The 27,319-nt window shown below is 37.2% G+C and overlaps 1 protein-coding gene across 1 annotated transcript in view; it reads right to left on the bottom strand.

Moving 5' to 3' along the window:
• Positions 1-438: 438 nt before the first annotated feature.
• Positions 439-27,319, bottom strand: part of LOC107703324 (unconventional myosin-XV-like) — a 38,436-nt gene continuing 11,555 nt past the window's right edge. Inside the window, exons 14-66 of the mRNA XM_016505913.1 lie at positions 23,109-23,167; positions 22,035-22,158; positions 21,827-21,922; positions 21,608-21,739; positions 21,383-21,508; positions 21,205-21,282; positions 20,966-21,120; positions 20,798-20,843; positions 20,586-20,710; positions 20,387-20,504; positions 19,663-19,838; positions 19,497-19,581; positions 19,094-19,175; positions 17,389-17,519; positions 17,148-17,243; positions 16,660-16,895; positions 16,398-16,576; positions 15,576-15,648; positions 15,137-15,328; positions 14,243-14,349; positions 14,052-14,140; positions 13,264-13,387; positions 11,863-12,045; positions 11,673-11,737; positions 11,503-11,589; positions 10,919-10,997; positions 10,688-10,829; positions 10,397-10,487; positions 10,107-10,281; positions 9,906-10,021; positions 9,743-9,802; positions 8,809-8,884; positions 8,595-8,710; positions 7,996-8,114; positions 7,740-7,881; positions 7,152-7,263; positions 6,771-6,845; positions 6,289-6,494; positions 6,051-6,193; positions 5,868-5,940; positions 5,201-5,273; positions 5,016-5,089; positions 4,809-4,891; positions 4,584-4,714; positions 4,407-4,501; positions 4,240-4,317; positions 4,046-4,142; positions 3,300-3,460; positions 3,011-3,144; positions 1,898-2,031; positions 1,674-1,807; positions 932-1,072; positions 439-772 (exon numbers count right to left, since the gene is read on the bottom strand). Of these exons, the coding sequence (XP_016361399.1) occupies positions 671-772; positions 932-1,072; positions 1,674-1,807; positions 1,898-2,031; positions 3,011-3,144; positions 3,300-3,460; positions 4,046-4,142; positions 4,240-4,317; positions 4,407-4,501; positions 4,584-4,714; positions 4,809-4,891; positions 5,016-5,089; positions 5,201-5,273; positions 5,868-5,940; positions 6,051-6,193; positions 6,289-6,494; positions 6,771-6,845; positions 7,152-7,263; positions 7,740-7,881; positions 7,996-8,114; positions 8,595-8,710; positions 8,809-8,884; positions 9,743-9,802; positions 9,906-10,021; positions 10,107-10,281; positions 10,397-10,487; positions 10,688-10,829; positions 10,919-10,997; positions 11,503-11,589; positions 11,673-11,737; positions 11,863-12,045; positions 13,264-13,387; positions 14,052-14,140; positions 14,243-14,349; positions 15,137-15,328; positions 15,576-15,648; positions 16,398-16,576; positions 16,660-16,895; positions 17,148-17,243; positions 17,389-17,519; positions 19,094-19,175; positions 19,497-19,581; positions 19,663-19,838; positions 20,387-20,504; positions 20,586-20,710; positions 20,798-20,843; positions 20,966-21,120; positions 21,205-21,282; positions 21,383-21,508; positions 21,608-21,739; positions 21,827-21,922; positions 22,035-22,158; positions 23,109-23,167 (6,126 nt within the window). The 3' untranslated portion in view covers positions 439-670. The remainder of the gene's footprint in view (positions 773-931; positions 1,073-1,673; positions 1,808-1,897; positions 2,032-3,010; positions 3,145-3,299; positions 3,461-4,045; positions 4,143-4,239; positions 4,318-4,406; positions 4,502-4,583; positions 4,715-4,808; positions 4,892-5,015; positions 5,090-5,200; positions 5,274-5,867; positions 5,941-6,050; positions 6,194-6,288; positions 6,495-6,770; positions 6,846-7,151; positions 7,264-7,739; positions 7,882-7,995; positions 8,115-8,594; positions 8,711-8,808; positions 8,885-9,742; positions 9,803-9,905; positions 10,022-10,106; positions 10,282-10,396; positions 10,488-10,687; positions 10,830-10,918; positions 10,998-11,502; positions 11,590-11,672; positions 11,738-11,862; positions 12,046-13,263; positions 13,388-14,051; positions 14,141-14,242; positions 14,350-15,136; positions 15,329-15,575; positions 15,649-16,397; positions 16,577-16,659; positions 16,896-17,147; positions 17,244-17,388; positions 17,520-19,093; positions 19,176-19,496; positions 19,582-19,662; positions 19,839-20,386; positions 20,505-20,585; positions 20,711-20,797; positions 20,844-20,965; positions 21,121-21,204; positions 21,283-21,382; positions 21,509-21,607; positions 21,740-21,826; positions 21,923-22,034; positions 22,159-23,108; positions 23,168-27,319) is intronic.

Below are 27,319 nucleotides of genomic sequence, written 5' to 3'. Positions count from 1 at the left end.
ATTGCATAATAAATTGTAATTTATTTAAGCTTTATTTCAATTAACAAAAATGTTTTTAATAGTTTTTGCTTTATTTAATAATAATAATAATAATGCTGCTTTTTAAAATATATTATTCAATGTATGATTCCTCAAATTGTGCATCTACTGTAAATAAGTAATACACATTTGGGGAAAACACAGGTCAATTGTGATTTTCTTTTTTTTATTTAGAATAAAGACTTCATATTAAACCTACATTCATTGTGCATATAGTTCATTTCCCATTCACATCCACATGACACATAAATGCAAACAATATATAAATATTTAAAACATACAATAGTCTCAAGTAGTGCAAATCAGTATTTAAGAGAGGAACTTCAAAACTAGTGGCTAAAAAAGTGTTTCCCTCTCTCTCATACAAAAATAAAGTATTGCTGATCACGTGTCCAGAACTAGAGGTAGTACTATACCATTTTAAATTATAGGCCCATATGTTCAACCTAAAGGAATGCATGCAAATTATTGTGCATAACAAGCTAATCCTGGAACTTGGGTTTGAAATTGCAAACAGGCATATTGCACTATCAATAATGACAGCTGACTTTCGACGTGTAGGAGTTTAATAGTGTCTGATTGCAATTATTGCCATAAAAGTAATAATAAATATCATCTGTGAGAAGGGGTGCTAGAGCAGAGTGATTTCACTGGGCGGCAGAGTAAGTCTCTTCTCTCGTACTGACAGCAGGTTCTCCATATGCATGGCGATAACACGGCACAGCTCAAGACTCTGTAAAGTCAAACGCACAGGAATAAGCTCCGCCCACACAGGCCCAGTGAAAATGACCAACTCAGATTAACAACACACCTTAAAAGGGCGTTAAAATGAGCAGATATTGCACAATTAGATTACATGATGATTTGCAATCATATATTCCAAAGTCCATACCTGGTCCAGCTGTAACTGTGTAATGCGTTGAGACATTAGGTCACCCAGCATTATCTCCACATACGGGTAACTGGAGCCAGCTGCGGGCCTCTGTGTACGGGTGGACTGGACCTCCTTCAGCGGAAACTTCACCATCGGCTCCTGAAGAACATTGAAAACAGCTGTGACGTCTATATGAGACCGTTATAACATATCATGGGAGGAAATGCAGAAAAATATACAGTAAAATGGACACTTTAGCAGTGTCAAAGCAGATGACATATTTAATCACTGAATCATTGCATACTTTTGTTTGTATAAATTAAACAACAAAAAAATTTCTAACCTCGTCATTCAAGTCTGTACCTCGCACAAACATATAATAATAATGTAGATAATAATAAGAAATGTTTCTTAGGCAGCAAATCAGCATATTAAAATGACATCTGAAGGATCATGTGACATTGAAGACTGGAGTAATGGCTGCATTTAACATTTCACAATATTACTGTTCTTGCTGTATTTGTTATCAAATAAATGCAGCCTTGATGAGCAGAAGAGACTTATTTACTCACCCTCAAGTCATTTCAAACATATGGCTTTCTAAATTGTGACAGAATTTTAATTTTTAGGTCAGGTCTTATTTAAAAATATGCTGTAGTTTTAGAAATACAGCCTAAAAACCATGGCCAAAAAGTCCTGAGGTTATTTTTACATACTGTAGGCTTTTAGTAAGCATTGGAAATAAAGGGGTTAAACTTACATGAGTATCTTTTCTTAGAAAGTTCAGACCATTTTGATTGACAGCCAGTATGCATGGGGTGTCGATAGCACTATTACTGCTACTCTGTATGTAGAAGAATGATGAGCCAAACATGACAAAAGCACTCACAAGCCCTGAAACAGAGACACAAGCACAACAATCAGTGTTTGGAATAAAAGGCAGTGCGCCTTCACACTGGCTGTTCTCCCAAGTCAACACCTCACCCAGAAATTGTGCTTTGGCCTGATGAGGAGTGAGGGGCTGCACCTGCTGCGTGTGCTGGGTCACCATGTTTAACCATTGCTGGTGCCGCTGGAGACCGAAGAGCTGGGTGGGGATATACTCCTGAACCTCATGGCTGATGGCAGAGAACAAGAAAACGTTAGTCTATAGAAGAGGTAACTTATATTAGCTGAGGGACATCAGCCAGGTGCTGTTCTCCATCAGGGGCCAACTGAACAATTACAAGCACAACACTGTGTTTTTATAACTGTGAATTTGACCTATCTACAATTACTGGCACAGTAATTAACATGTGGACAGATCTATCCAAAGTGACTAATTTCTCCCTCATACCTAGTAATGATCCCTGGGATTGTATTAGCGGTCTCATTAAGAGACCAGAATGATGGCAACCAAGCTTGATGTATATCTCAAACTACAGTTCAAAGTTTTGGGTTTTTGAAAGAAGTCTCTTATACCCACCAATGCTGCATTTATTTGATCAAAAATACATTAATAATATAATATTGTAGAATATTTTCACAATGTAAAATGACTGCCTTTTGTTTTAAATAATATATGTTAAAATGCAATTTATTCCTGTGATGGTAAAGCTGAATTTTCAGCATCACTACTCCAGTCTTCAGTGTCACATGATGCTTCAGAAATCATTCTGATATGCTGATTTGGTGCATAAGAAACATTTCTCATTATTATCAATGTTGAAAACTGTTGTCCTGTTTAATATTAACATTTTTGAGGATACCACTTTTTTATATGATAAACAGAAAAATAAAAAGGCCAGTATTTATTTGAAACAAAAATCTTTTGTAACATTATAAAATGTCTTTACTTTCACTTTTGATCCATTTAATGCATCCTTGATGAATAAAATAATCTTACAGACCCCAAACTTTTGAAAGGTATATTATAATAATTTCAATGTGTATAAGGGTTACAATTTTAGTAATCTATTCACACATATGAAGTGCAATAGTAATTTGGTTCAGTGGGGTAAATGTGACCCGTTTTAAAGCTTTTCATTGATACATAAGTCAGTTCTTTCTCTGGTTGATAAATTCAGGATATGATGTCAGTCAGATTAATTGCATTACAAGGTGGGCAGGTAGATCGAGTCCTTGACACGATGTTGCAGAGCTGCCAGTTTTGACACTTGCTGTAGCTGCTGCTCACTGGCTTTACCCTGTGGGACAACATTGAGCAGCCCTTTCAAGTAGTCAGGGGACACCTGTAAAATGTGAATGAAGATCAGATTAGTAGCCCGAACAGAGAAAACTTCGATCAAATCGAGAACAAATGCCTCAGATCTTTGTAACTTGCGCAATAAGCAGCACAAAGCATGAAAGGAACGTCTGGGAAATTGAATCAGTCTGGCTGATGTACCTGATTGTAATGCATAGTGACTCCAAGCTCATTGTCAAACTTCAGTGGCTGCGTCCAGATCACTCTTCGAAACCACAGACTGTAGTTGCTATCAACATGTTCAGCTTCTGTAGCAACATCCAAGATGTACTCCCTTTTGTTTAGAGGGCAGACATTCTGACCTGGAGAAAAATTGACAACACATGAGAATACAGCTTTCAATCTTTGTAACACTTTTATCATCTTAAGAGGAAGAGTTCACCCAAAAATGACAATTTGCTGAAAATGTACTCACCCCCAGGGCATTCAACATGTAGCTGAGTTTGTTTCTTTGTCAGAACAGATTTTGAGAAATGTAACATTGTATCACTTGCTCACCAACGGATGCACTGTAGTGAATGGGTGCCGTCAGAATGAGAGTCCAAACAGTTGATAAAAACTTTTAATTTCACAAGACATTCATTGATGGAGTCACGTGAATTGCTTGTGGATTATTGTGGTGTTTTTATCAGCTGTTTGGACTCTCATTCTGACGGCACCCATTCACTACAGTGCATCCATTGGTGAGCAAGTGATGTAATGCTAAATTTCTCAGAAATTAATCTACATCTTGGACGACCTGAGGGTGAGTAAATTTTCATCTTTAGGTGAACTATTCCTTAAGTTAAAATGACCCTTTCATTTCCTAAGATAAATGAACTACCATATCAGCTACTACAAATCTGATATTAGATTTTGATTATGTGTTTTCCTTTTTGTCATCTCACCTCTGTTTGTGACCACAAATATAGCATATTCATCCAAGGCTTCAAGTTTATGCAGACCCATCTCATAGCACAGCTCTTCGATGGCATCCAAAGCCACCTTCAAAGTACCAAAAAAAAAATTAGAACCACATTGTTCCAATTAAATGAATTACATGGTTGATCAAGTTGCATTAAATATCACAGAGTCAACATACTGAGCAGGTTTTGATCTTTAGATGGCGTTCAATTCCACCAGGAAGAAGAAACAACTGGCGTTTGGAGCTCCTTCCAGCCTTGAAAATGTTGGATTGTGCATGTTTAAGCAGAAATCGCTGAAAATGTCACTAAAATTAGCATGAAAATTTGTTTATGTGCAACTAACCAGCATAGCTTTCAGTTCCATCCCATCAGGATGTTCAACACGTCCACCATACTGGAACGTCTTCCTTAGGTTCTGCTCACAAGCCTTGGAAATGCCTGTCAATATATCATGTTCGTGTAATCATCAGTCAGTATCTTATCTGTGTAGCTGTAACATGTTGCTAAAGCAGCAGTATACCTTGAAAGTGCACCCCTGGACTTGCACAGACGTCTAGGAGGTACCTCAGCAGGTAAGGTTTGAGCGCCTCTGAACACTTGTAGTATGCAGTGAGGATGTACAGCAGCCTCCAGCCTCTCTGACAACTCTCCCTGAGACATACAGAAAAGATCATCTATGACTCTGTCTGGCACATTAAAATTAACCCTCCATGGTTTCATCATTCAGAAGAAAGCAGACTCATACGTCTTGGAGCTGGTGTTCACTGTGATCTGCTTGAGGACTTGGCAGTACGCTTCATCTCTCAGTAGTCCATACTCGCCACTCAGCTGCAAAAGAGATTATTCATATTGCATATTGCAGTGGCATTAAAGACATTTAGCACATTCCTGTCTGGTTATCTTAATAATTCATGATGGGAATTCTTGTTGCGCTATTTGAAGAGCTGCGTACCCTTAGGAAGGTGCTCACAACCTCCTGCTCCATCTGGCTTTTCATAGGGTAGTCTCCCATAAACTTCATTATAGCTGCAAGATAAGAATTTTTGAAGTTGTATTACATAGTAAACACAACATTTTTATAGATGACAGTAAAAAATATCTGCCTCTTAATTAGTTCACATTGAACATTCTGCTTACCAAGAAAAATCTCTGCTGCTACTTTGTTCATGTTTTCATCGGTGAACTCGATTAGGGACTCTTGAATTGGAGACTACATAACCAAAACAAAAATCAATCAGAATATGCATCAGAAATATGGAAAATTTTGAGAGGTCTTGCTTGATTTTCTTTAAACTTACAGGAATAGTTCATAAAAAAAATGAAAATTTTGTCATAATTTACTCACCCTCATGTAATTCCAAACAAATCTTTTTTCAATAGTAGTAATAATAATAATAATAATATAAAAGGTGTTAAAATATTATAAAATAATAATATAAAAGATATATAAGACATCAGTTCAATATTTAAGTCATTATTCACTGAAAGAAAAAAACATTATATTCACCCTAAATCTCATTCTTTGAGATGGTTCTTTGCCACTGAATTATTCAATTTTGTGAATAACAACCTAAAATTCAATTTGTTTCTCACACAAAGCTGTCATATGACTTCAGTAGACTTGCAATATAGTGCACAAGATGTATGGACCACTTTTATGGTTGTTTTGTGTCTTTTTTAAAGCTTAAAACCCCCAGCTCCATTCCTTATAATAGAATATTGAGTAAAGAATGGCAGAATATTGATTTCAAATCAACTATTTTTTTTACATATTTAAAAGTGATGGTATGGTCGCATTCTATACCTTGGAAAATTTCACCATTTCTGATGGTTCCCTGGATTCCTTTGTTTTCTTTGACTTTTTCTTATATGAATCACTGCAAAATATAAGCAATATCAATGTTTCAATTACACATTTTCTTTTAATTCAACTATGTAACTGTGCGAACATGAACTCGCAGTTTCCCTTATGATGTAATCAACTGACCCATTTTTTCTCTGGGCCCCTCTGAAATATCTCTTTGCAAATTCCACCATGTTGTATTGGCTGTCTTGCAAGATTCTCTCATCGATGTCCATGTCAGCGCTGTCTGCGTAAGCCTCTGCATACTCACTGACAGGAGACGCCACCTAGAGGTGAGATGCAGCAACACAACGGCACTCAGAAGGGACTACGGTACACGTAAATCAGAATTTCAGACTATGTGCCTGTTAAACACATATACCTCAATAGACCGGTCGAGTTCATGGGCTGCGGCGGCAGACCCTACAGCCACTGCCACAGCTGCTGAGGCGGCCACGCGACCCTGCTTATTCTTGGGTTCCTCTTTCTTGTCCACAGGAATGTTAATGAAGTCAGGAGCAGCCACTGGCTGAACAAACTCCACAGGAAAAACCCCAGATCGCCCATGAATGGCCCCAAACTTCCAGCCTTAGTACCATACAAGAAATGGTGTGTGAAAGTGTGTGTGACAGTAGCATGGCATTTTAAGAGTAGACTGAAGAGCCTGTATAAAAAGCAGCAGTGAAACCATCATGCATGGGGAAGGAAGACAGGTTCTATACATGCAACTAGGGATACAGAATTTCAGATATGTCTGCACACCAGCAATTCAACTGCAATGACACTGCTAAGTGCAGCACAGAAAAACAGCACATGAAGAAACCACAAAACAGCACTCCATTCAAGTGTCCACACACGACCCACCAAAATCAGGTGTGTCTCTTTTTAATTCCTCCAGGAGAATCACCTTCTTTTTCACTATGCAACCATAACACTGGCCTGTGAAACAGCCACAGAGCTTAGATGAACAAGTTATTGTACCTTTTACAACATATTTTGAATCCCCAGTATACTATTTGTCTATATCAATAAACTACAGATCAAAAGTTTGGGGTCCTTTTTTTTTTTGTAAAGAAATTAATATTTTTATTCAGCAAGGACACATAATGAATAGATTACATTATTGACCCATGTGTGTCTTCAATTGTTATATTTCAGAGCTGCTGTCCTAATCATTTAGTCTCTTTTCCCCCCAAATGTGAAGAGTAATGTCAGGTCTTCACGACTGGTTTAAAGCAGTCTCACCTGCATCTAGGCCTTCCATTTTCTGCAAGCGTATGATGTCTCCCTTGTGGAAACTCAGCAGCGTTCTGTCATCTGTAATGTAATTACGCACAGCAACGACATAGTCTGAGTCCTAGAGCGAGAGAGAGAGCACAATTAACGCACAGCACCACATCATCTCCGAAGCAAACCAATGTGTGTGAGAACGGACCTTTTTCAGCTCTGTGATAAAGTAGTCAATCATGGTTTTGACCTGAGGAGCTTTGGCAGAGAACAGAATCAGTTTCTCACTGGTGAGGTAGATAGCCGCAGTCCTGCAGAGTTCAGCTCCAACCCTAATCAAACACACCTGAACAAGCTAATTAATGTCTTCAGGATTACTAAGGCTACAGGCAGGTGAGTTTTGTTTTCAGGGTTGGAGCTGACCTCTGCAGGACTGCGGCTCTCTAGAACCGAACTTGCCTACCCCTGCACTAAACCAACTCTGACCAACATAAACCAGCTTGGACCAGGACTGAAATTCATGCTGGTCTACACAGGTTTTTTCAGCGAGGATTATCTGAGAGCGATTCCTTACGCCGAAGCAAACCAATGTGTGTGAGAACGGACCTTTTTCAGCTCTGTGATAAAGTAGTCAATCATGGTTTTGACCTGAGGAGCTTTGGCAGAGAACAGAATCAGTTTCTCATTGGTGAGGTTGAACTCCAGCATGTTTTTGGAAGGAATGGTGACGAACATGATGTCTGTGTAGCTGTAAGACGTTAACAATGATCACAATACATCCACAACTCAAAATATTCATGGCGTGATCATTAACTGAAGTCATTAAAATACAATTTAATTAGAAACGAGGGTAAAATGGTACCTGTAGGGTCGCAGAACTCTGAAGTAGTCTGGAGCTACCGCACTGCTCCTGACCATTTTCAAAAGCTTGATCCCTCTATGAGATACAGACAGCACCTGGACTCCTGTGCCAACACTGCCCTGTTCAGGAAGATTTTGACTTGGGTTTGTTTTAAATAGCATTATGATGCAGCAAATGCCTGCTTAAAACATCAGAATACAGTATGATGTGTTTTTGGATGCTGACATGCAAGACATGTTCACTAGTAATTTCACTATTTACATTTTGTGAACAGTGTGCTATGCTGGGCCACCCACTAACCAGGGGTAGGCAAGTTCGGTCCTAGAGAGCCGCAGTCCTGCAGAGTTCAGCTCCAACCCTGAAAAAAACCTCACCTACCTATAGCCTTAGTAATCCTGAAGACATTGATTAGCTTGTTCAGGTGTGTTTGATTAGGGTTGGAGCTGAACTCTGCAGGACTGCGGCTCTCTAGAACCGAACTTGCCTACCCCTGCACTAAACCAACTCTGACCAACATAAACCAGCTTGGACCAGGACTGAAATTCATGCTGGTCTACACAGGTTTTTTCAGCGAGGATTATCTGAGAGCGATTCCTTACGGATGCTGGGAAGAGGCGTGAGAAGTAGATCTCCCAGGTGTCTCTTGCAGCAACCACAATCTTCTTCTTCACATTCTCATCCTGGATTGTGGCATTCATGTCAATGTTGTGCTCCACTGTCACAATACAGAAGACAAAATGTTCCTCTCAATAAGAAGTGCTCACATATTACATGAGACAAATGTGTATGTAAGATAATTAACATAAATCATACCAAAAAGGCATTTCATCTTCTGCCTTTCTTCTGTTGTAATGCGAATGCAAGCCTCTGAGAACGTGTCATGGACAATCTAAGATCAAAGTTTAATTGTAATTATGGTCAATAAAAGTAAAAGCAACACAAATAGCTTTACATACACTACAGTCAAATAAATCTGAAAGAAATTAATACTTTTATTCAACAAGTAAACTGATCGACAGTAAAGTCAAAGTTCAAATAAATGCTGTTTTTTTTACTTTTAATCCAAAAAAATCCTTAAAAATGTTGCCACAAAAATATTAAGCAGCACAACTGTTTTCAACATTGATAATAATCAGAAATGTTTCTTAAGCAGCAAATCAACATATCAAAAGATTTCTGAAGGATCACGTGACACTGATGCTGAAAATTCAGCTTTACCATCACAGGAATAAATTACATTTTAAAATATATTAAAGTAGAAAACAGTTATTTAAAATTGCAATAATATTTCACAAATTACTGTTTTAGTGTATTTTTGAGCAATGAAGACTTGCTGAGCATAAGAGACTTCTTTCAAAAACATAAACAAAACTTACTGATCCCAATATTTTTTATAGCAGCGCGCTTAAATTATGGCTGTTAAATATCAACGTTAAATCTCTTTATACAGATTATGTCCATAAAGTGGGTTTTGTTACTTTATTATGGAATGTTATTTTATAATTTATTATTGAATTATTGACGTATTATTGATTGTTGTGAGACAAGTAAAGAGCACTGTTGCATAAATTTATGCCTCACGTTTCATGCACACTTCATCCATCAAAACAAAGTTACACATTGACCTATTATTTAATTTTTAGGAACTGAATGTTTTATTGTTAGTTAACTATAAAATGACAAGATTAACATTATTGATTGACAGCCCTAATACCAAAGTGAACTGAAAAAAATATATATATCAAACCTGCTTGAACAACAGGTCTAACATCAGCGGGTGGTTGAAGCTGTCTTTTGGATAAAAAACCTAAAAACAGATGACACAAATGTTATGTTTCATAATCATTTCTGTATAATTTAGAGCAAAGGCACTGTGTCCATTGACCCATCACAACACAAATGACACTGGCCTCTTTTCTCAAGTAGATCTTCCATGGTACATTAGTGTAGGTGTAGTGCTCTTCACTGCTCCTCTTGTGCAGCTGAGTCTGAATATTCTCCTCTTCTACTGGAAGTTCTCTAGATACTGTAATGCAACACAATAGCCATGCTAATATGGCCTCTACATCGAACGGAAATTAAATGACATACTGTAGATGAACTGAGTTTACCAGGTGCAGGTGCCGGGAATCTCTGACTAACAGCTGGCACAGGAGGTGATCGCTGCATCTTGATGCTTTTTGTTGGTTTCAGTGCCCCACCATCATAATCATACTTCTTTGCAGATGATGAGGGAGAGACTGGGGTGTAGGTTTTCTTTCGCTGGTTGTGTGGGATACCAACATACTAAGCATTACCCGCAATGGTAACACTAAAGCATACTGGTAATACTTTACATAATTGTAACTCATATGACTTTAACACTGTCAGTTTATCGGTAAACAATCTATAAGTGATCTACCTGTGGAGGTGGAGCACTCATCTGGTCCTTAAGAATCATAATAGCTTCATCATGGGGGTCTGGTTTCTTCAAAAACACTTTAGCTTCCCGCCTGCATTGAAGTCCAGCACATTTAGAGCTTTGGCCTTTGTTATGTTCTAATTTAAAGATCTCTTTTGATTAATATTTTATCAATGTTTTGTTGCAAGGTCAATGAGAACATTGGTTAGCTGTGTATCAGTTTTCCGTTCAGGTCATTCATTATTAAAGATGTGGAACTGGCCTTTGGATCTAAAAATGTTCATTTCTCACCTTGCAATCTCTGTTGGTTTTACAGGGTTTGCCTGGTACTGCTTGATAATGTCTTTGATGTTGTGACTTGGCTCTAAATGTTCAGAGTTTGAGACAGTGGCTCGCACCACATCTCCCGCTGGTGGATCCCTTCTAGTTGGGCCTTTGGAAACATATCAACATACTAATGAAATAGTCGTTTTAATGAGTAAAATTAAGCAAGAAGGTGTATAGATTGATGTAATGACATACTGTACTGTCGCTGTGAAGATTTCTGTGGTGGAGAAGCACGGGTTGGTTTGTAGGAAACAGGTCCAGTTTCTTGTTTAATCTTCAAATAAAAGACATGTAATGATTAAAAATGATGACAACAGATAGAAGAAATTCATACTTTTATTTAGCAAGAATGCATTACCTGACCAAAAGTTCATAATATTATGAAAGATTTTATTTCAAATAAATGCTGTTCTTTTTAACTTTCTATTCAGAATCCTGAAAATAAATATATCATGGTTTATGCAAAAATATTAAGCTGATTTCAACATTGTTAATAATAAGAAAAGTTTCTTGAGCAGCAAATCAGCATATTATAATGATTTCTGAGGGATCATGTGGCACTGAAGACTGAATTAATGATGCTGAAAATACAGCTTTGACATCACAGGAATAAATCACATTTTAAACTATAATCAAATGGAAAATAGTTATTTTAAATTGTAATATTAGTTCACAATATTACTGCTTTACAGTATTTTTTATTTTATAAATCCAGCCTTGGTGTACTCTTAATATCTAGTAATTTATTAATATTGTAATCAGTGCTCAGAGGTACTCACGGGGCTGTACTGGCTGGAGCGGGGAGCTGGCACTGAATTATACATCTGCTGCTGGAGGGCCATGGCTTGCATTGTCATCTGCTGAGCCTGTGGTACATCACATTAGCTCAGTAGTCAAACGCATTTAGCTGTAGCTAACTACAAGTTTAAGTCATGCTGTATGTGCTCACCAGTATAATCGCTTGCTGGTTGATGATGGCTTGCTGCTGCTGTGCTAAGACAGCTGGATCTACACCTTTAGAGATAAAGCAGATGTACTCTAATAGCTGTGATTAGAACACAGAAATAAACAGCGCTGTCTTCCACAAATGATCCCAGAGAATAAATCAGCAGAAAGCGTCATTTATGCAGCATTCATACCTGACATATCAGGCATTGGTGGCACATTAGGCACAGCTGGCAAAGGTGGCATAGCAGGCAAAGCTGGCATAGGGGGTACTGAAGGTACGGCGGTAGGGGCGTGTGCATGAGGCACAGAAGACATAGCTGGCATAGGTATAGGTGGCATCATTGTTCCTCCCATAACAGGTAGAACTGGCACCGCTGAGGATAGTAAATATGGCTAAGGATCAGTGAGCAATTACCCCTTTAACATGTCTTAATCAAATGATTTAATGCAAGGATTGGCTTGGCTATAAAGTTTTGAGGTCAGACAAAGCCCAATTAGCTGTGCCAACCCCTATATAAAATAAATATGAACAATATTGCTGAAAGTGAACTGAACACCTTGCAACATTGTTCATTAACAGGATGGATGTGCTAAAAATACTCTGTATTTTATTTTACTATTTCAAAAGGTGTTTTAACAGGTCTAATTAAATTAAGTTGCACACATTTATATATACAGTATACACACAATCACACAAAACAGACTCTCAACAATATACATAGTTAAATATCACTGACACTGCATGATACTATTATAAATATTGTTAATATTTTGAATTAGATTTTATTATTTATATTTCCTATTTTAGTCATTTTGTTGTGCTTTTTTGTCATTTCATTTTTATACGTTTTTGTTTTTTCATATGCCTATATCATTTTTAGTCATTTTTATTTATTTTAAGTTTTAGTTTTTTTAGTACTTCAAATTAAAATAAGCAACAATGACAAATGTTGCTGAAATGAAATATGTTTTTATATTTTATTTCAGTTAACATTCATTTGATTCAAGTAACAAAAATGGGAAACATATGACATAATTATGTCTTCAGAAAAGTAACACTATTGACAATATTACAGTTGAATTAGTCAAACAAAACAAACCTTAAGCTAACTAAATAACTTTTAATCTTAATATAATTTTAGAAATGAAATATAATTACATCTAATTTTGTATTAATGTTTAATTTTTATATATATTTAGCATAAGAATAAAGCTTCTGAATTTTTTTTTTATTTGATTAGAAAAATTGACATGTAGCAAAAGTTGCCATCAGCTATTTATAGAGGGTTTTTTTTTTTTACACATACATATTTAAGGAACACAAATGGCACCCATTTTGTAGAATGACCCATGAAACACCAATCACCAAAAGCCACAGTCAGTTAAAATCACCAAAGCATTAAATCAGTCTAAATGGTACATTGATCATTTATCATGCAAAGCATTTGCAAATGTGCGGTTTACAATAATTTGCAAGTCTGAATGTTTATCCGGCAATTGATTGCTTTCAGGTACCAATTGACCCTAGGGTACCCATCCATAATTGATGTGTGGTAAGGAGAGAGCAGAAAGAAAACAGATGCAGAGCTCACCACCGGGCTGCAGTCCGGGGGGATAAGGCCTGCTGGAGAGGGGCTTCTCTCTGTCACCATCCTGCCCTCCAATTCCACCAGCTCCCTTCATACGGCTGGACATGCTGGATGACTTCTCAAAATCCTGCAGAAGAGATAAGGCAAAGCAAAACAGGCTCTCAACTCTGGGCTGGACCATTCCCAGCTCAGTCAAACGAGAAATCAATCTCCCCATGGGAGTACCTTATACTCTCTAAGAGGGGCATGGCCCATTTACTAGCGCAACTGAGACAGAGCCATGCTTGCCTAGACCACAGGAGTCTTGTTTATCATTACCAGTCTAGGATCTTTAAATGAGCAAAAAATTATTATTTTTAAACTAACTAGTCCTTATGACTGAAAAATGCCCATGCTTATTTTTTTATAAATGCCCTCAATCCAAGTTTTTTTTATGTTTGCCCAAAAAAACAACAACAAACAAACAAAAGGTAAAAAAAAAAATTTATTTATATAAACACCAAAATAATAAAGCTAAAGGCAAAAAATTAAATATGCTCAATGCTGTGAGAAATACGGTAAAGTGGCAACTTAATCACCCCCAGTGCAGGGAACCTGGTGCCCACAGAGCACATTTGATACACTCAATCACTTACACTATGACGATCAAGTGGCCAATTGTTTTCTTCATGCATTCATGTTATAATTTTAAGCTTCTTTCCATAAATAGCTGCATTTATCTTCTAAATAATATTGTTTTTATTATATTTACACTTATCTGAATTACGCATAAATGACCAAGAGACACTTACCCCATTACCATCAGACAGAACTGGGTCAAACAGGCTGTCGAGATATCTGTCCATGCCTTTCTGAGTTGGTGCTTCACTGAAGTCTGATTCTATATATTTTTTACAGTTATTGGAGGAAAAAAAGAAATCAGAACAGAATATGTAAAAGCAGCTTAAAAAGTAGCCCCCCCCAAAAAAAAAAAACAGCTGACCGTGGCTGTAATATCCATCTGAATCTGGCAGACTGGAGCTTGGCATTGTCTGGGGGAGCAGAAGTGAGCTGTCATCATCAGAATCAAACCCGCTTCCAAACAGAGCCCTGTGAAAGTTCATATTGAGGGCAAAATATTAGAAAACAATACAATAACACTGCAAAAATATTTCCCCTGAAAATAACTATACTTACTACATATTCTTAGCCTATAACTATACTTAAAAAAAGTGATTTTTGCTCATAAAAAAAGTTAATGAAAAAGAAAGATTTTTAAAATATTTAATATTCAAAATTATGTACATGAGATCAATGGAATATACAGTACAAAGCTTTTTAATTCTACATGGAGCAGGTTGTTTTAAAGATCGCACACAGACAGTATATTAGGACCACAAGATGCTGAGCTATGAATATTCACTGTATCCCAAAATTCTCCCTGTTATTGGACAATTTTAATAGGGGAATTAATCACTCATTGCTTTGAATTTCTACTGTGGCATCTGTAACTAAAAACCTTTGCTTTCGCAGGAAGTGCCATCCACTAGATGTCATTATAAAGTCCAAGACGACTGACAAATCAGCTAGCAAAGCATTAACAGAAATTATTTAAAATATTCATAATATAATTATTGACTTTTCGTGCCTTAAAGGTGAAGTTTGTCATTTCTGTGCAACTAGTGGCACTAAACAACATTTTCAAGCACTGTTAGTCGTTAGCCACTAATGCCACAGAAATTACACACTCACATTTAACGCACTTTTAAATTACATGCAAAACAGATCTATTAAAATATAATTCATATTTATGATCATGTCTCATATTAGCATACATAATCCATTTCTAAAGTAAACAGAAGTACAATAAGCATGCAAGCATATCATAGATACTGACAGGCTGGCATTGGGCCTAGTTCTGGTGGGACTCTCAGCGGAGATGATGAAGTAGGACTTTTGCTTGGGAAAATTTCTCATCAGTTCCATGTCTGCGATCAAGTCCATTACATAATCATGCCCTGCGAGCTCCGCCCACTGTCCGTGCTCCTTCATGATAACAGAACACCCCTTCCAGGCCTCCGTCACACCCCTGCGGATCCAATTAATGAGACTATTCATTTCAGGCAAATTACAGATGGCAGAGATAATGAAGGCCTCATTATAGACTGTACATATCCCAACATGCCCGAAAGAAAGAGCCATGTACTAATGACATGGCATACAGCATATTAAAAAGCTCCTTGTGATGAATAGATGGTAACATTACAATACCTACACTGACTGAAACCGAGCAAAGTGGAACAACAGATGGAACATAATAAGGATAGTTTGTGTACCTATGCTGTAGAATATCTCCAGCCAGCTCCTCCCCACTCGTCCAGGAGTGCACAGGGCAAAGGAAAGATGTCCCTGTCAATACAACATGACGCTTAAGAGCTGTGGTTTGACAGGCGTGTTTGAGTGAAGACTACACACAAATGACTGCTCTATTCTGCACATCACTACAGATCAGGTATCACCTGAAATACTGTAGATGCGCTTTACACAATTGTCTCTAGAGGGTTTTAGGAAACAAAGGAACCTGCCTGGCTGATTTAGGGGATTACAATGATGGAAGAGCATTTCAGGGCTTTATATAACTGTTTCGTAAGCTATTTATTGAGTTTGTCTTATATAAGTGTGCATATCACTTTCATTTCAAACAAGGGTATCTCAGAATATTATGGTTTCAGCTGGTCTTTCAGCCTGACCATCGAAAGAAGTGGTCTAAAACCAGCCTGCTACTGTAAATCAGCTATGACCTAGGCTGTAACACCAGCTAAAACCAGCCAACCACCACAGGCTGGTTTCATTTGTTGTTTTCAGCAGGGGTTAATACTGAAATGTGTATTTGAAAAGTAAAATTTAGCGTAGGTTGCACCAATAAAGACTAAATTAGGCAGAAATTAGAGGCAATCAAGGATTTGTTAATCAAGGTTTTAACTTAAACTTAAATTAATTAAAAAAAAATTTTTTAGAGTAATAGTGCAACAAGACTTAAAGTTTGGTTAAGGTTTAAAGTTAAATGCAACTGAATTAGACCTTGACTGATAAGGGTTTTAACTGGCCAACACTGATTCAAGTTCACTTCAAACAATGCAAGTGAAACTGACACACACCATCAAAACAGTGCACTTGCAAAACCATGTTTGCTTTCTTCCTATTGGCTGTCCATTCCAGAAGGGACAATGGGTAAGTCCTCGCTGTCTCCGGTCCATACAGGGACTTTTGCATGGCTTGAATGAGCTTGTGTTGGCCAACAGCTTTGAATCCATTATAGGCATGATCTGAGACAAACCTAAAACATACAAAGCCAAAACGCAATGAAGGCTTAAATGTAGTTTGTGACATGTTCAATGTAAATATTGGTGTGTTGCTTACTTCAGAAGGTATTTCTCCATTTTGGCTGATGGTGCAAAGGCACTCAGGCAGGCTAGCAGCAACAGCCAGCCTCTCTCCGAGTTATCTGGATTGGTGTTTCTCCAAACCTGATTGGCAGTTTGACATAAGATTTCATCCCGCAAGCCAGGGATGGTAAGCCCCTTCTGGATGATGTAGTTTCCAAATAAATTCTCCTGAGCACCATTTAGATGTGGGTCACCCATAAACCTCAAGATCTACAAAGTGAAAGAAATAACAATGCTAATAAAGTTGAAATCACTCTTACTTGTGGCTACAGCAGAGGCACATAACAATCTCATGCTTATAGTAGGTCTGTGTGTTGAAAGGTTTATAAGTTATTGTTAAAAATCTGTTTCTCTATAGAAAAAATGAATGGTATTTTCACTTCCAGAACTAACATTCGAGCTTTATTGCATGTATTATAGATGACAATGGCAAAATCTTCGACAAAATATAATGCAGTGTACCATGACAAAGACATCTAGAGCGTCATGTGTAAGATCGTCATCAATGTGGGTTAGTGGTGTCTTCAAAGGTGCAGTTAACATTCCAAACTTTGCCTCCTATTTATTAATACAAATATAAAAACATACAGTTTATAAGTTAATCCAGTTAGTTAGTCCAGAAAAAATATCTGCTTATTTGTTAACTGTCTGCTTATTGTAGCTTGTTTGTGATTTTGGAATATATTACTTAGGCATGTCTTACTTTGAAGTGAATCTGGACAAATTTGGAGATGGTGTAGTTGTTGATATCAAGAGGTAGCGTGAGCTGTGACTCCACCTGAACTGTGGGAGCCTGAACTAAAGCCAAGCAATCAGAATGGAGCTCTCTGCCACCTAAAAAACACAGAGGTGAGAAGTGAGACAGGCAGTGCATGCTATATATATATATATACACTATCAGTGTTGGGAAAACTACTGACATGTAACAGAGTTACATCATTTAATTACAAAATAAATGTAACTGTAATCTATTACAGTTACTGACAAAACAAATGGGTTACATCTGAATATTTTCGCACAGACACACACAAACAGATTTAATTGATTTCTATGCCAAATTGCATTGACTGCTCTAAAATATATGAGACACCAATGTTGCAGGAGTTTAGGACACATGCTTATTCAATAACTGTTTTATTTTCTGTTTAGGTGTATGTATATGCTATAGTTTTTTTTTTCCAAGGCATTGTTAGATGTCAGCGTTTCCTGTCATAGTTGTACAAAGATTTAATTTCAAAAACAGTATCATAGCTATTAAACTATATCTTGTTATGATTTTAACCTCAGAAGGATCTCAAAATAAAAAGAGGTGCTAAAGTCTGATTTTGTTGTGGCTGTGCTATAAAATTAGTGATGAAGGATTTTGAAAGTCTGACAGTACACTCTTAAAAATAAAGGTGCTTCACGATGCCATAGAAGAACCTTTTTGTCTGAATGGTTCCATAAAGAACCTTTAACATCTGAAGAACCTTTCTGTTTCACAAAAGGTTCTTTGTGGCGAAAGAAGGTTCTTCAGATTACAAAAAGGTAAGAAAGAGATGGTTCTTTAAAGAACCATCTCTTTCTTACCTTTTTGTAATCTGAAGAACCTTCTTTCGCCACAAAGAACCTTTTGTGAAACAGAAAGGTTCTTCAGATGTTAAAGGTTCTTTATGGAACCATTCAGACAAAAAGGTTCTTCTATGGCATCGTTCGAAGAACCTTTTGAAGCACCTTTATTTTTAAGAGTGTACTCAGTGTTACTGTAACGTTAACTCTGACTGCTTTAAATGTTTGAAAATGAATAACAGTTGAAAATATTCATTAGAAATTTAGAAAAGTAATCAAAAAGTAATCAAATGTAATCAGTTACATGACTTTAATAAAGTAATTGAAATAGTTACACTACTTCTAACATTTAAAATTACATTTTACTTTAAATAGGGTACCTTGTAATCTGTAACCTATTAGATTTCCAAAGTAACCTTCCCAACACTGCACACTACTGTTCAGTACTGTAAGTTTGGGGTCGTAGGATTTTTTATGCTCAACAAAGCTGTTTATTTGATTTAAAAAAAAATACAGTAAAAACAGCAAAATTGTGAAATATTATTATAGTTTAAAATAACTGTTTCTATTTTTATACATTTTAAAATGCAATTTAATCATGTGATGGCAAAGCTGAATTTTCAGCATCATTACTCCATTCTTTACAGTCACATGCTCTTTAGGAAATCATTCTAACATGCTGATTTGATGCTAAAGAAACATTTCTTATTATTATCAATGTTGAAAACAGTTTGTGCTGTTTAATGTTTTATGTGGAAACCTTGATACATTTTTAGGATTCTTTGATAAACAGAAAATTTAATATCATTTCTTTAAATATATATTATATTAATGTATCTTAGCATGAGAAAATGCAGTACCGGCAGCTGCTTGCAGCAATGCTCCGAGTTCAGCTGGAATGACCAGATGAGTGACGTTGACCACTTCCCGTTTAGACAGCTCCTGCAAATAAAATATATAGTGTAATATTCAGAACAGATTTTGATTAGTATAAGTTTTTCAATTAAAATTATTTTAGACTATTTTCCCCTATATACTGTAGGCATAAGAAATACACTAAAATGTGGTCGATTTAGACAGTGATTGTCATCATAACCATTTCTATTCTCCTTTGCTCCTCTTCTGCCTTTCTCCTGGCCTCATATCTCAGCTAAAACAAAAGAGAAAGAAGTCAAATTAATAAATGCGGGATTGTTGCTCAGCCTGATCACTATAGTGAGATTCATTTAGTGCGTATACGCACTAAAACTGCATTGTTCTTACCTTGATGTATCTCTTGCGATCAACGTACATATGGATCAGAGAGCGGAATTTCACCAGACTAGCTCTCATTTTCACATACCGTTTCCTGTGCAAAGCATGTAAAATTAATATTTTTACAAAAGGGGCAGCCCTAAGCATTTTGAGTGATAAATGATATAGATTGTACCTTGTGAGAAAGCCTCGGCAGTGGGCCTGCAGGCGTATGATCTTCATGCGGAAGGCCATATAACGTTTTCTCACAAAGAACATCCTGACATAACGCTGCAGAGTCAGGGCAGCTACATGCCTTACTCTGTCCCTCTTGCTCTCCAACAGGAAGTATATGTCCTCTTTCACGAACAACTAACAAACAAAATTTGCAATGTGCAAAAAAACAAAGACATGTAGAGTAGCCTCATATAACCAGACCTTTCACAGTCTGGTGCACATTGTAAAATACCTTGCCAAGAACTACCTGCGGGTGGTCTGTCCAAAATTGCATCCCTTCTGACTAGGTACTTATTCTGAATTAGTACGTACTTTACAACTGTTAAAAAATATGTTCTGAATATGTGAATGACATCCAGACGCACTACATCTGTCATGTTGTCATTGTCATGTGACCTACCAGTGTCAGTTATGTTGCTTCATTGACTTTCATATAACTCATCTACCATGGCCTCATGGGATGTTAAAGTGTCCATCAGATATGCACTTCGGAATCTCACCAGAAATAGTAAGTCATCCAGGTACTTTTCGCCCAGTGTTTTATGAACACTGTGAAATCGGACACACTACTCTTTTCAAATACAGTTTTAAGCCTACTATATAGCACTAGGGAAGTATGCGATTTCAGATGCAGCTGAGACTAGGTGAATAGTAACAAGTGTGCTTATCAGAATCATGCTCACCTTGGTGACACCAACTTGAAATGCTCCTGGTCTAACAGGACAAAGCTTCCTCAACATGATGACACAGTTTTCACCATTGGCAGGAGGAGGCTGTTTGAGGCCTAGCAGGGACTTGTATCTAAACACAACCAGATAATTTAATAATTAATTCAGTTTGAGTCAAACTGCCTCATTTTATTTTGACAACTCTAGCTCTTACCTGAAAAGGAAGACATCAAATGGCATTCTGATCGGATAGCCCTCCCTCCTGATTCGAATTGTTTCCAAAATCCCTGAATAGTTAAGTTGGGCACTGACCAGCTCCATGTCAAACACACCAGGCTCCTGCAGGGTTACACACATTCTCTCAGTCGATTACAATTCCAGCCAAGATGCAAATAGCTTAATACCTCTGTGACTGCTGTTCCTTACCTTGTTTTGGTTTGGCTTTATGCACCTCACAAAATATGGGTTGGCTCTGTCAGTACAAAAGTAGAAGGAAGTACTTGGTGATGAATAACTTACATGGGTCTGGAGCCAATCAAAGACAACAAGAAGAGATTCATGTAGACAGTGTAATGCACAGTTTAGGTGGTCTACCTCTCCATCTTTTCAATGAGCTCCATGAGGGATAGCTGGAACTTGGCCGCCACCGTTGAGGCCTGATGGCGCCGCGTTACTGTGCTGTTCTTCCCAACATGGGATTTCTGTTGGTTGAGGGCCTCAGCATAACTCATAAAGAGATATGCAACCATCTAAAACCACAGTGAGATAAGATTCATAAGGTTTATTATGGTCATTTAATTCCTAGCTAATGGTAGCTAAATCATTTCTCTCACCTTGTTTTTGCTCTGAATAAAAAGGTCAAGAACATCCTGGCGAACTTGATCGTAATTCTTATCCAGACATTTATGAACCTGTGAAGCATCACAGAAAGTTTGGTCCATTCCTCCACTAATACTTTATTAGGGAATAATTCAAATACTCTATGGCTCAAGGCAAGTAGTTTAAATGCACCTGATAAGTGACCTTCCCAGCATAATGCTTGATAGTAAATTCAGGGAGAGGCATTTTTGGCTTGGAATACAGTGGATTGTTGCCATGATGATAGTGGCATTTCTGAAGGAAGGTATGGTCTGTAGCCTAGAGGAAATTCATTCAAAAGAAGGATAATTAAAATGCAAATGATGCAAACTAGTAGTGATGAATAAATAAACACTGAACATTAAGAAGAAACGACACCTGTGGAAACCCGCTCTGGTCATCAAGAATTCGGAGTATCCCATGTGGCTTTGCTGCAATGAGGTCAATACAGGCCTGGTTGTCAGAGAAAGGCACCTCTTCCCAGCTGATTTGCTCTCTGTTATATTCATCCTTGGATATTCAAAAGAAAATCATTTTTCACAGGCAATTTACTCATCTACAGTTCTCAGAGGATTAGAGTGCATAAAGACAGCTTACTTGTTCTTCTTTGAAAATGACCCTGTTGAAAAAGAACTGAAGGTACTCATTTGCATAATTTATGCAAAGCTGTTCAAAACTGTTGAAGGTAAGGTCCTACAAAGCACAAAAAAGTGAAATTCAGTCGAACGAAATCCACATTTTACAGCAACATAGAGTATCAGCAAACCCTTTTACTGGGGTGAGCAAACAAGTTACAGCGGCATACCTCAAATCCATAGATATCAAGTATGGAGATAGAAAGTGCTTCATTCCGAGGATAAACCTGCCTATTTATTCTGTCTGTTAGCCAGCTGAACAGAAGGGAATACAGGATCTTGGCAACAGCATCTCTGTTGTTTGAGAGGGAAAATTACCATCATTTGATTACCTCAGTGCTCAGTAGTTAGACAATACAATCTGAAGAACCCTAAATGCAGTTTTTCCATTTCATCTCTAAGCATGAAGCTCTCTGAATGTCTGCCTGAATGACACTGATGCTAAAACTAATACATCTGTTCAGTACTCTCTCTCAGGTTTTCAATTCCATATTTCTTATTTCTTCATAGCCTTTAATTCATTAATTCCCTTTATTATATATTAAACCCTTTTTTTTCTCTAAATTGCATTCTTTTTTTATTTTTATTTCATTTTAGTAAGTGTGCCTTGACACACAACTTCACTTAAAGTTGCTTTAAGTGATTTTATGCAGAAAACGATACTATTTCCTGAAAAACATAACTGTCAGTTATATTTTTCATCAAATAGGATCATGTCATATCACGAGACGCTATCTGTGATGGCCCTATAGTCTCATGTAGCCAATCAGAAGGCTTATGGAGGGATTTCTGCCTGTCAATCATTTGGGGGTCTAGGCGTTCGGGGGGTAAAATACACGTTTTTTTTTTGGCAGGGTTCCCCTGGTAAAATTCACATTCCAGGGGCTAAATATAACATTATTGGGGTCGCTTCAACCTGCGGTCATGAAAAACAACCTGCGGCAACAGTGTTAAAGTAGGCCAATTCCGCGGGAAAACCGTGGACTTGGCAACACTGCACCACAGATACGCCAAGGCGGGTTATGGAAAGAGGGGCGTGGCTTATTCCATGACTGGCAGAAGTTGTAAAATCATTATAAAGCCGATTGTTTAATATGTAAGGACTGTTTTTTCTTGGCTGAAGCTTTAGATAATATACAACTAATAAATAAATAATAAGTAAATAAATAAATATAGCAATATTTTATTTATGGCAAGTAGGAATGTCTAGGCTAGCATATAGAAATGCATTGCAGTTTTTCTACCTGGCATCAACTGCACTCTCAACAGTCAAGGGGGTGAAGATCTTTTCCCTCATTGTTTCCTGTAAAAAAAAAAGAAGTACAGAATAATCAGAAATACTTGTAGCAAAGTTTCTGAAAGGAGCAAACTTACATGTTCTGTTATATTAAAAGACGCCACTTTCATTGGAAACCAGCTTTATTCAAATGTTGCTGATCTCTTTGAGATGAAATGTTGCTAAGGCACTATCAGTAGGCAGGTGAAATTGATATGGCCTTTAAGAGGAGCAGCCTACAGCGCTAGTGTCGGTAGATGTAAACACACCTCGGCATCTGTGGCAAGACAATACTAATCCCTTTCAACTGATGACATTAAGGCCTTTAAATAAAAAATCTTTCCTTAAATAGTTTAACGTTGCAGTAGAAGAATTCCCCTTCTCGTTCACTTTACTTGGATATATCTGTCTCTTAGCGGGATAAAATTCTGGTGTCGATGTCTGAAAGCAGGGCTTTAATGGTTTCATCAGATAAGAAAAGCCTGGTAGCATGAGATCACCGTGCAATTCAGTTGGACAAAGCGAAATGACTTTGAGTATGGCCCCCTTCTGTTACATAGGTAGTACCTGTTTCTCTAATGAAAAGAATTAGCTAAATTACTTTAAGAGCCCTCAGAGGTGTCACAGTAGCAGCCATGAGTAGTAGTCTAAATGCAGAGGCGGACAGTAACTAAGTACATTAGGAAATTTACTTTTGGTACTTAAGTACTTTTAAAAGCAAGTACTTCTGTACTTTTACTTAAGTAAAAACCTGTCTTTACAACTTTTACTTGTAATGGAGTAATATTTGACCAGCAGTATCTGTACTTTCACTCAAGTAATAGAGTTGAGTACTTTGTCCGCCTCTGTCTAAATGACGCACATTTCAACATGGAAATGGGACTGTGAACACTGATGAGCACTGGCTCTATCCAAGACCAACTGAGACAAAGGCTGATCTGAAACAAGATGCTGTGTGAAGGATCACATGAAAGGTTTTTCGATGATACATCTGAAATCAGGAACTGATGTGGCTCTGATGTGAGGAAAGATGCTGAAACAAAATACGGATATGCTGATGGTCTCCATCACAAGAAGGTTGAGGAATCAAATCTAGATACCTCAGATGGAAAATATATGGAGTTCATAAGGAAACAACTTGTTCTTTTAAAAACCCTGGATGCTCCTTCATTTCCAGAACCTATACTGGATAAGGAATGCTGGAACTTTAAAGACTTTTCCTTTTGTTGGTGTGGAAATTTAGATAGTTTCAAACATATCTCAGGTTTGAATAGGAACGGTCATTTAAATATGCTCTCTATTTGTTTTAACTGACACATCTGAGAGATTTTACTATGGGCCATGTCTTGTCATGAATTTATATAAATAATTAGACAGAAATAGGAGCATATATATGTAGCATGTAATTGTAGCTGCTTTCTGTCATCTTATCATCTTATCTAAACAGCCACATTTTTTTGTCCATCCCTCATTCACAATGTCTTTGTCATAACATTGTTTGTTTTGCCTGAGGATCTCGATCAGCATGACAATGTCATTGGCTCAACCAGTGGTATGATTTTAAGGCAGGTTTGTCTAATGCAGAAGGTCAAGGTTTGGCTAGTTAGCATGGTTGAGTTAGCCCCTGTTGGTCAATACCATAACTACTAGATCTATACTAAGATGTTATTTATAGAGTGGGGTTCCAGAAGTAAAAATTCCATGTGTTTTCTTCATAGGGGAATTTACTGTGATGGATAACTTAAAAACATTTAAAGACAGACATTCTAAGACCTACAAGGTTGGTAATCAGTAGTACATGCTTTTGTTAAAGCCTTTAGCCCAAATTATTTCAACATATATTTAAATAATCATGATCAACAGCAGAATTTCTGGTGAAAAACAACATTACCCATGATTCTTCAGAGAAATTTCTACCAATCAGAGAATCATGACAAGCAAATCTTTGTATGCATAATATGCATATTTTGCAATGAATGTAAAACATATTCTTTATCTTTGAATCAATTTTTGTTTCTTCGTAGTTTTTGATTTGATTATGTCATTCACAATGCTTCAAGGGATTGTATTTTTTCTTCATCAAAGCTATGTACTACAGTCCCATACTTTTGTCTTTTTGTCCAATTTTAAAACTTTTTTTTTGCTTCAAAACTAAGTTTATGTTATAATTGTTGTTATGTTGTAATTCACGGCTTGTTTCCTGGCTTGTAACTTTAAGCAATGTAACTTATGTAACTATAACAAAGCCTTATTTAAAACCCCTATGGGGGAAAAATGAATGGGAAAAATACTTCTGAAACTAAGTCTGCTGAAAAAGTGGGTGAGCACTGTTGCACTCTAGAAAGTAAAACTTTGTTACGCAGCCCTTTTGATCAGTAGAACAGCCTTTTAGGTTTTGGAGATGCTGTAATTCCTGTACAAGCACTAAGCTGAATGTGTTTGTGGTGGACTGGTTAGGCAGGGTTAATACTGCGTCAGACCTCTTGATGGCACCCCTGCAGAAGTTTGGATGGTATTTGCTACACACAGGACTGTTACACAGTCTATGATGGGAGGCTGATATGGCTTAAGGGCCCCTTGTCTGTTTCTGCCCAGGGTTTTCCCTGACTGGGTTACACCGGTAACCACAATGATATGGCCTGCATAATCAACTTGGCACGTTATACTATCTGAGGGATTTGGGGCTTATACTCACCATTCGCGGCTTTCTCTTGGTGTCTTGTGGTTGCTATCTAATTGAACAGTCTTGGCATTTGGATGGTTTTGTTTCCAAGAAAAAAATGATGTAATGATAAATCCTTTACTAACAGTATGTTGATACTTGGTATGGGACCTTGACGTAAGGTCTGCCTGGAGGTCATGTAAGGTCTAAAGCTGAGTCACTGACTCTTCCTGTTCATTTCCTCGAGTCCAGTCTATCTCAAACAGTGCCAGTTCATGTGAAACACAATATGCAGTGGCTGCAAAAATATTTAGGATCGGTTTCACAGACAGGGCTTAGGTTAAACCAGGATTAGGCCATAGTTTAATTAGGACATTTAAGTAGCTTTTATAAACATGCCTTAGATAAACACACTACTGGTGTGCATCTTGATACATAACAATGAAACTGACTTATTTTAAGATCAGTCAGTGCAAGTTGCTTTCAGTTAAAACAGCCCAGACATGTATTTTAGCCTGGGACTTGGCTTAAGCCTTGTCTATGAAACGGGGGTAAGACACTCAAGTCATTAAGTCCCACTTAAAATGTATGAATGTCATTATGACAAAACAGTTCATCTGTTATAGAGAAAGACAGCATGCTTTTCAATTGAGCATTTAAAAACAAAACATTTGTTCAAAACTGATTCTTTGTGGTTCTCAAATATTAGTGTAACATGTTCATTTGCTGAACCACACCTGTGTGTGCTTGAGGGAAACTGACTTCCTACATAAAAATGATCTGTAAATCCAGTAAAAGTTAACGCAAAAAAAATGGCTCAGAAAATAATGCTAGTTCTGAGAAAAAAAAAAAAAATTAGCATTGATCTTTTATTTTATTATCCAATGCAATAAAATAATAATGTATTAGGAGGATACTGTGTTATATTGCTACTGAAATACAGGTACTCCTGTAACAGTTAGATAAGAGGAAGATAAGGAACATTTTTTAACTTTCAGTGCTGGCATATGCTATGAAATGTATTCAGTCAATAAATAATAGTAAAGATATGACATAATAATCCGTGTATCATTCGATCATTCGTTTTTTGATTTAATATTGAAAGTAGAAAAATTAGAAAACGGCTCCTTTTTCGTTTTTTTTTTTTTTTCTTTTCAAAAAACGAAAAACGAGAATTCGGCTTAAATTTTCGTTTTTCCTTCATGGGTGGAAAAATGAATGAACCGCTTGAATATTCGATTTCTACACGTGGGCGGGAATTAAACGCCCCTTTCTGCTGATTGGTCAGCCGAAGATCAAACCGTGCCTTCATCATTTCTTCCGCAGTATCACGCAGCAGAATAATAGTCCTCCACTGCTGCAGTTGTATGGATTCTTAAGCATTTATTGCAACTACATTTAATCTTTTTTCATCAAACAAACAGGCTAATGAATAGCTCGACACAACTCATACTGGGGCAGAGTCTAGACAGGGCTTTCTTCTGTGTAGATATAAATTCTATTCTTTGCATCAGCTG

Source organism: Sinocyclocheilus anshuiensis, unplaced genomic scaffold (assembly GCF_001515605.1).
Source record: "Sinocyclocheilus anshuiensis isolate Anshui unplaced genomic scaffold, SAMN03320099.WGS_v1.1 scaffold58, whole genome shotgun sequence".
NCBI lineage: Eukaryota > Metazoa > Chordata > Actinopteri > Cypriniformes > Cyprinidae > Sinocyclocheilus > Sinocyclocheilus anshuiensis.
Note: the sequence above shows the minus strand (reverse complement) of the source record. Positions and strands in the feature narration are given on the sequence as shown.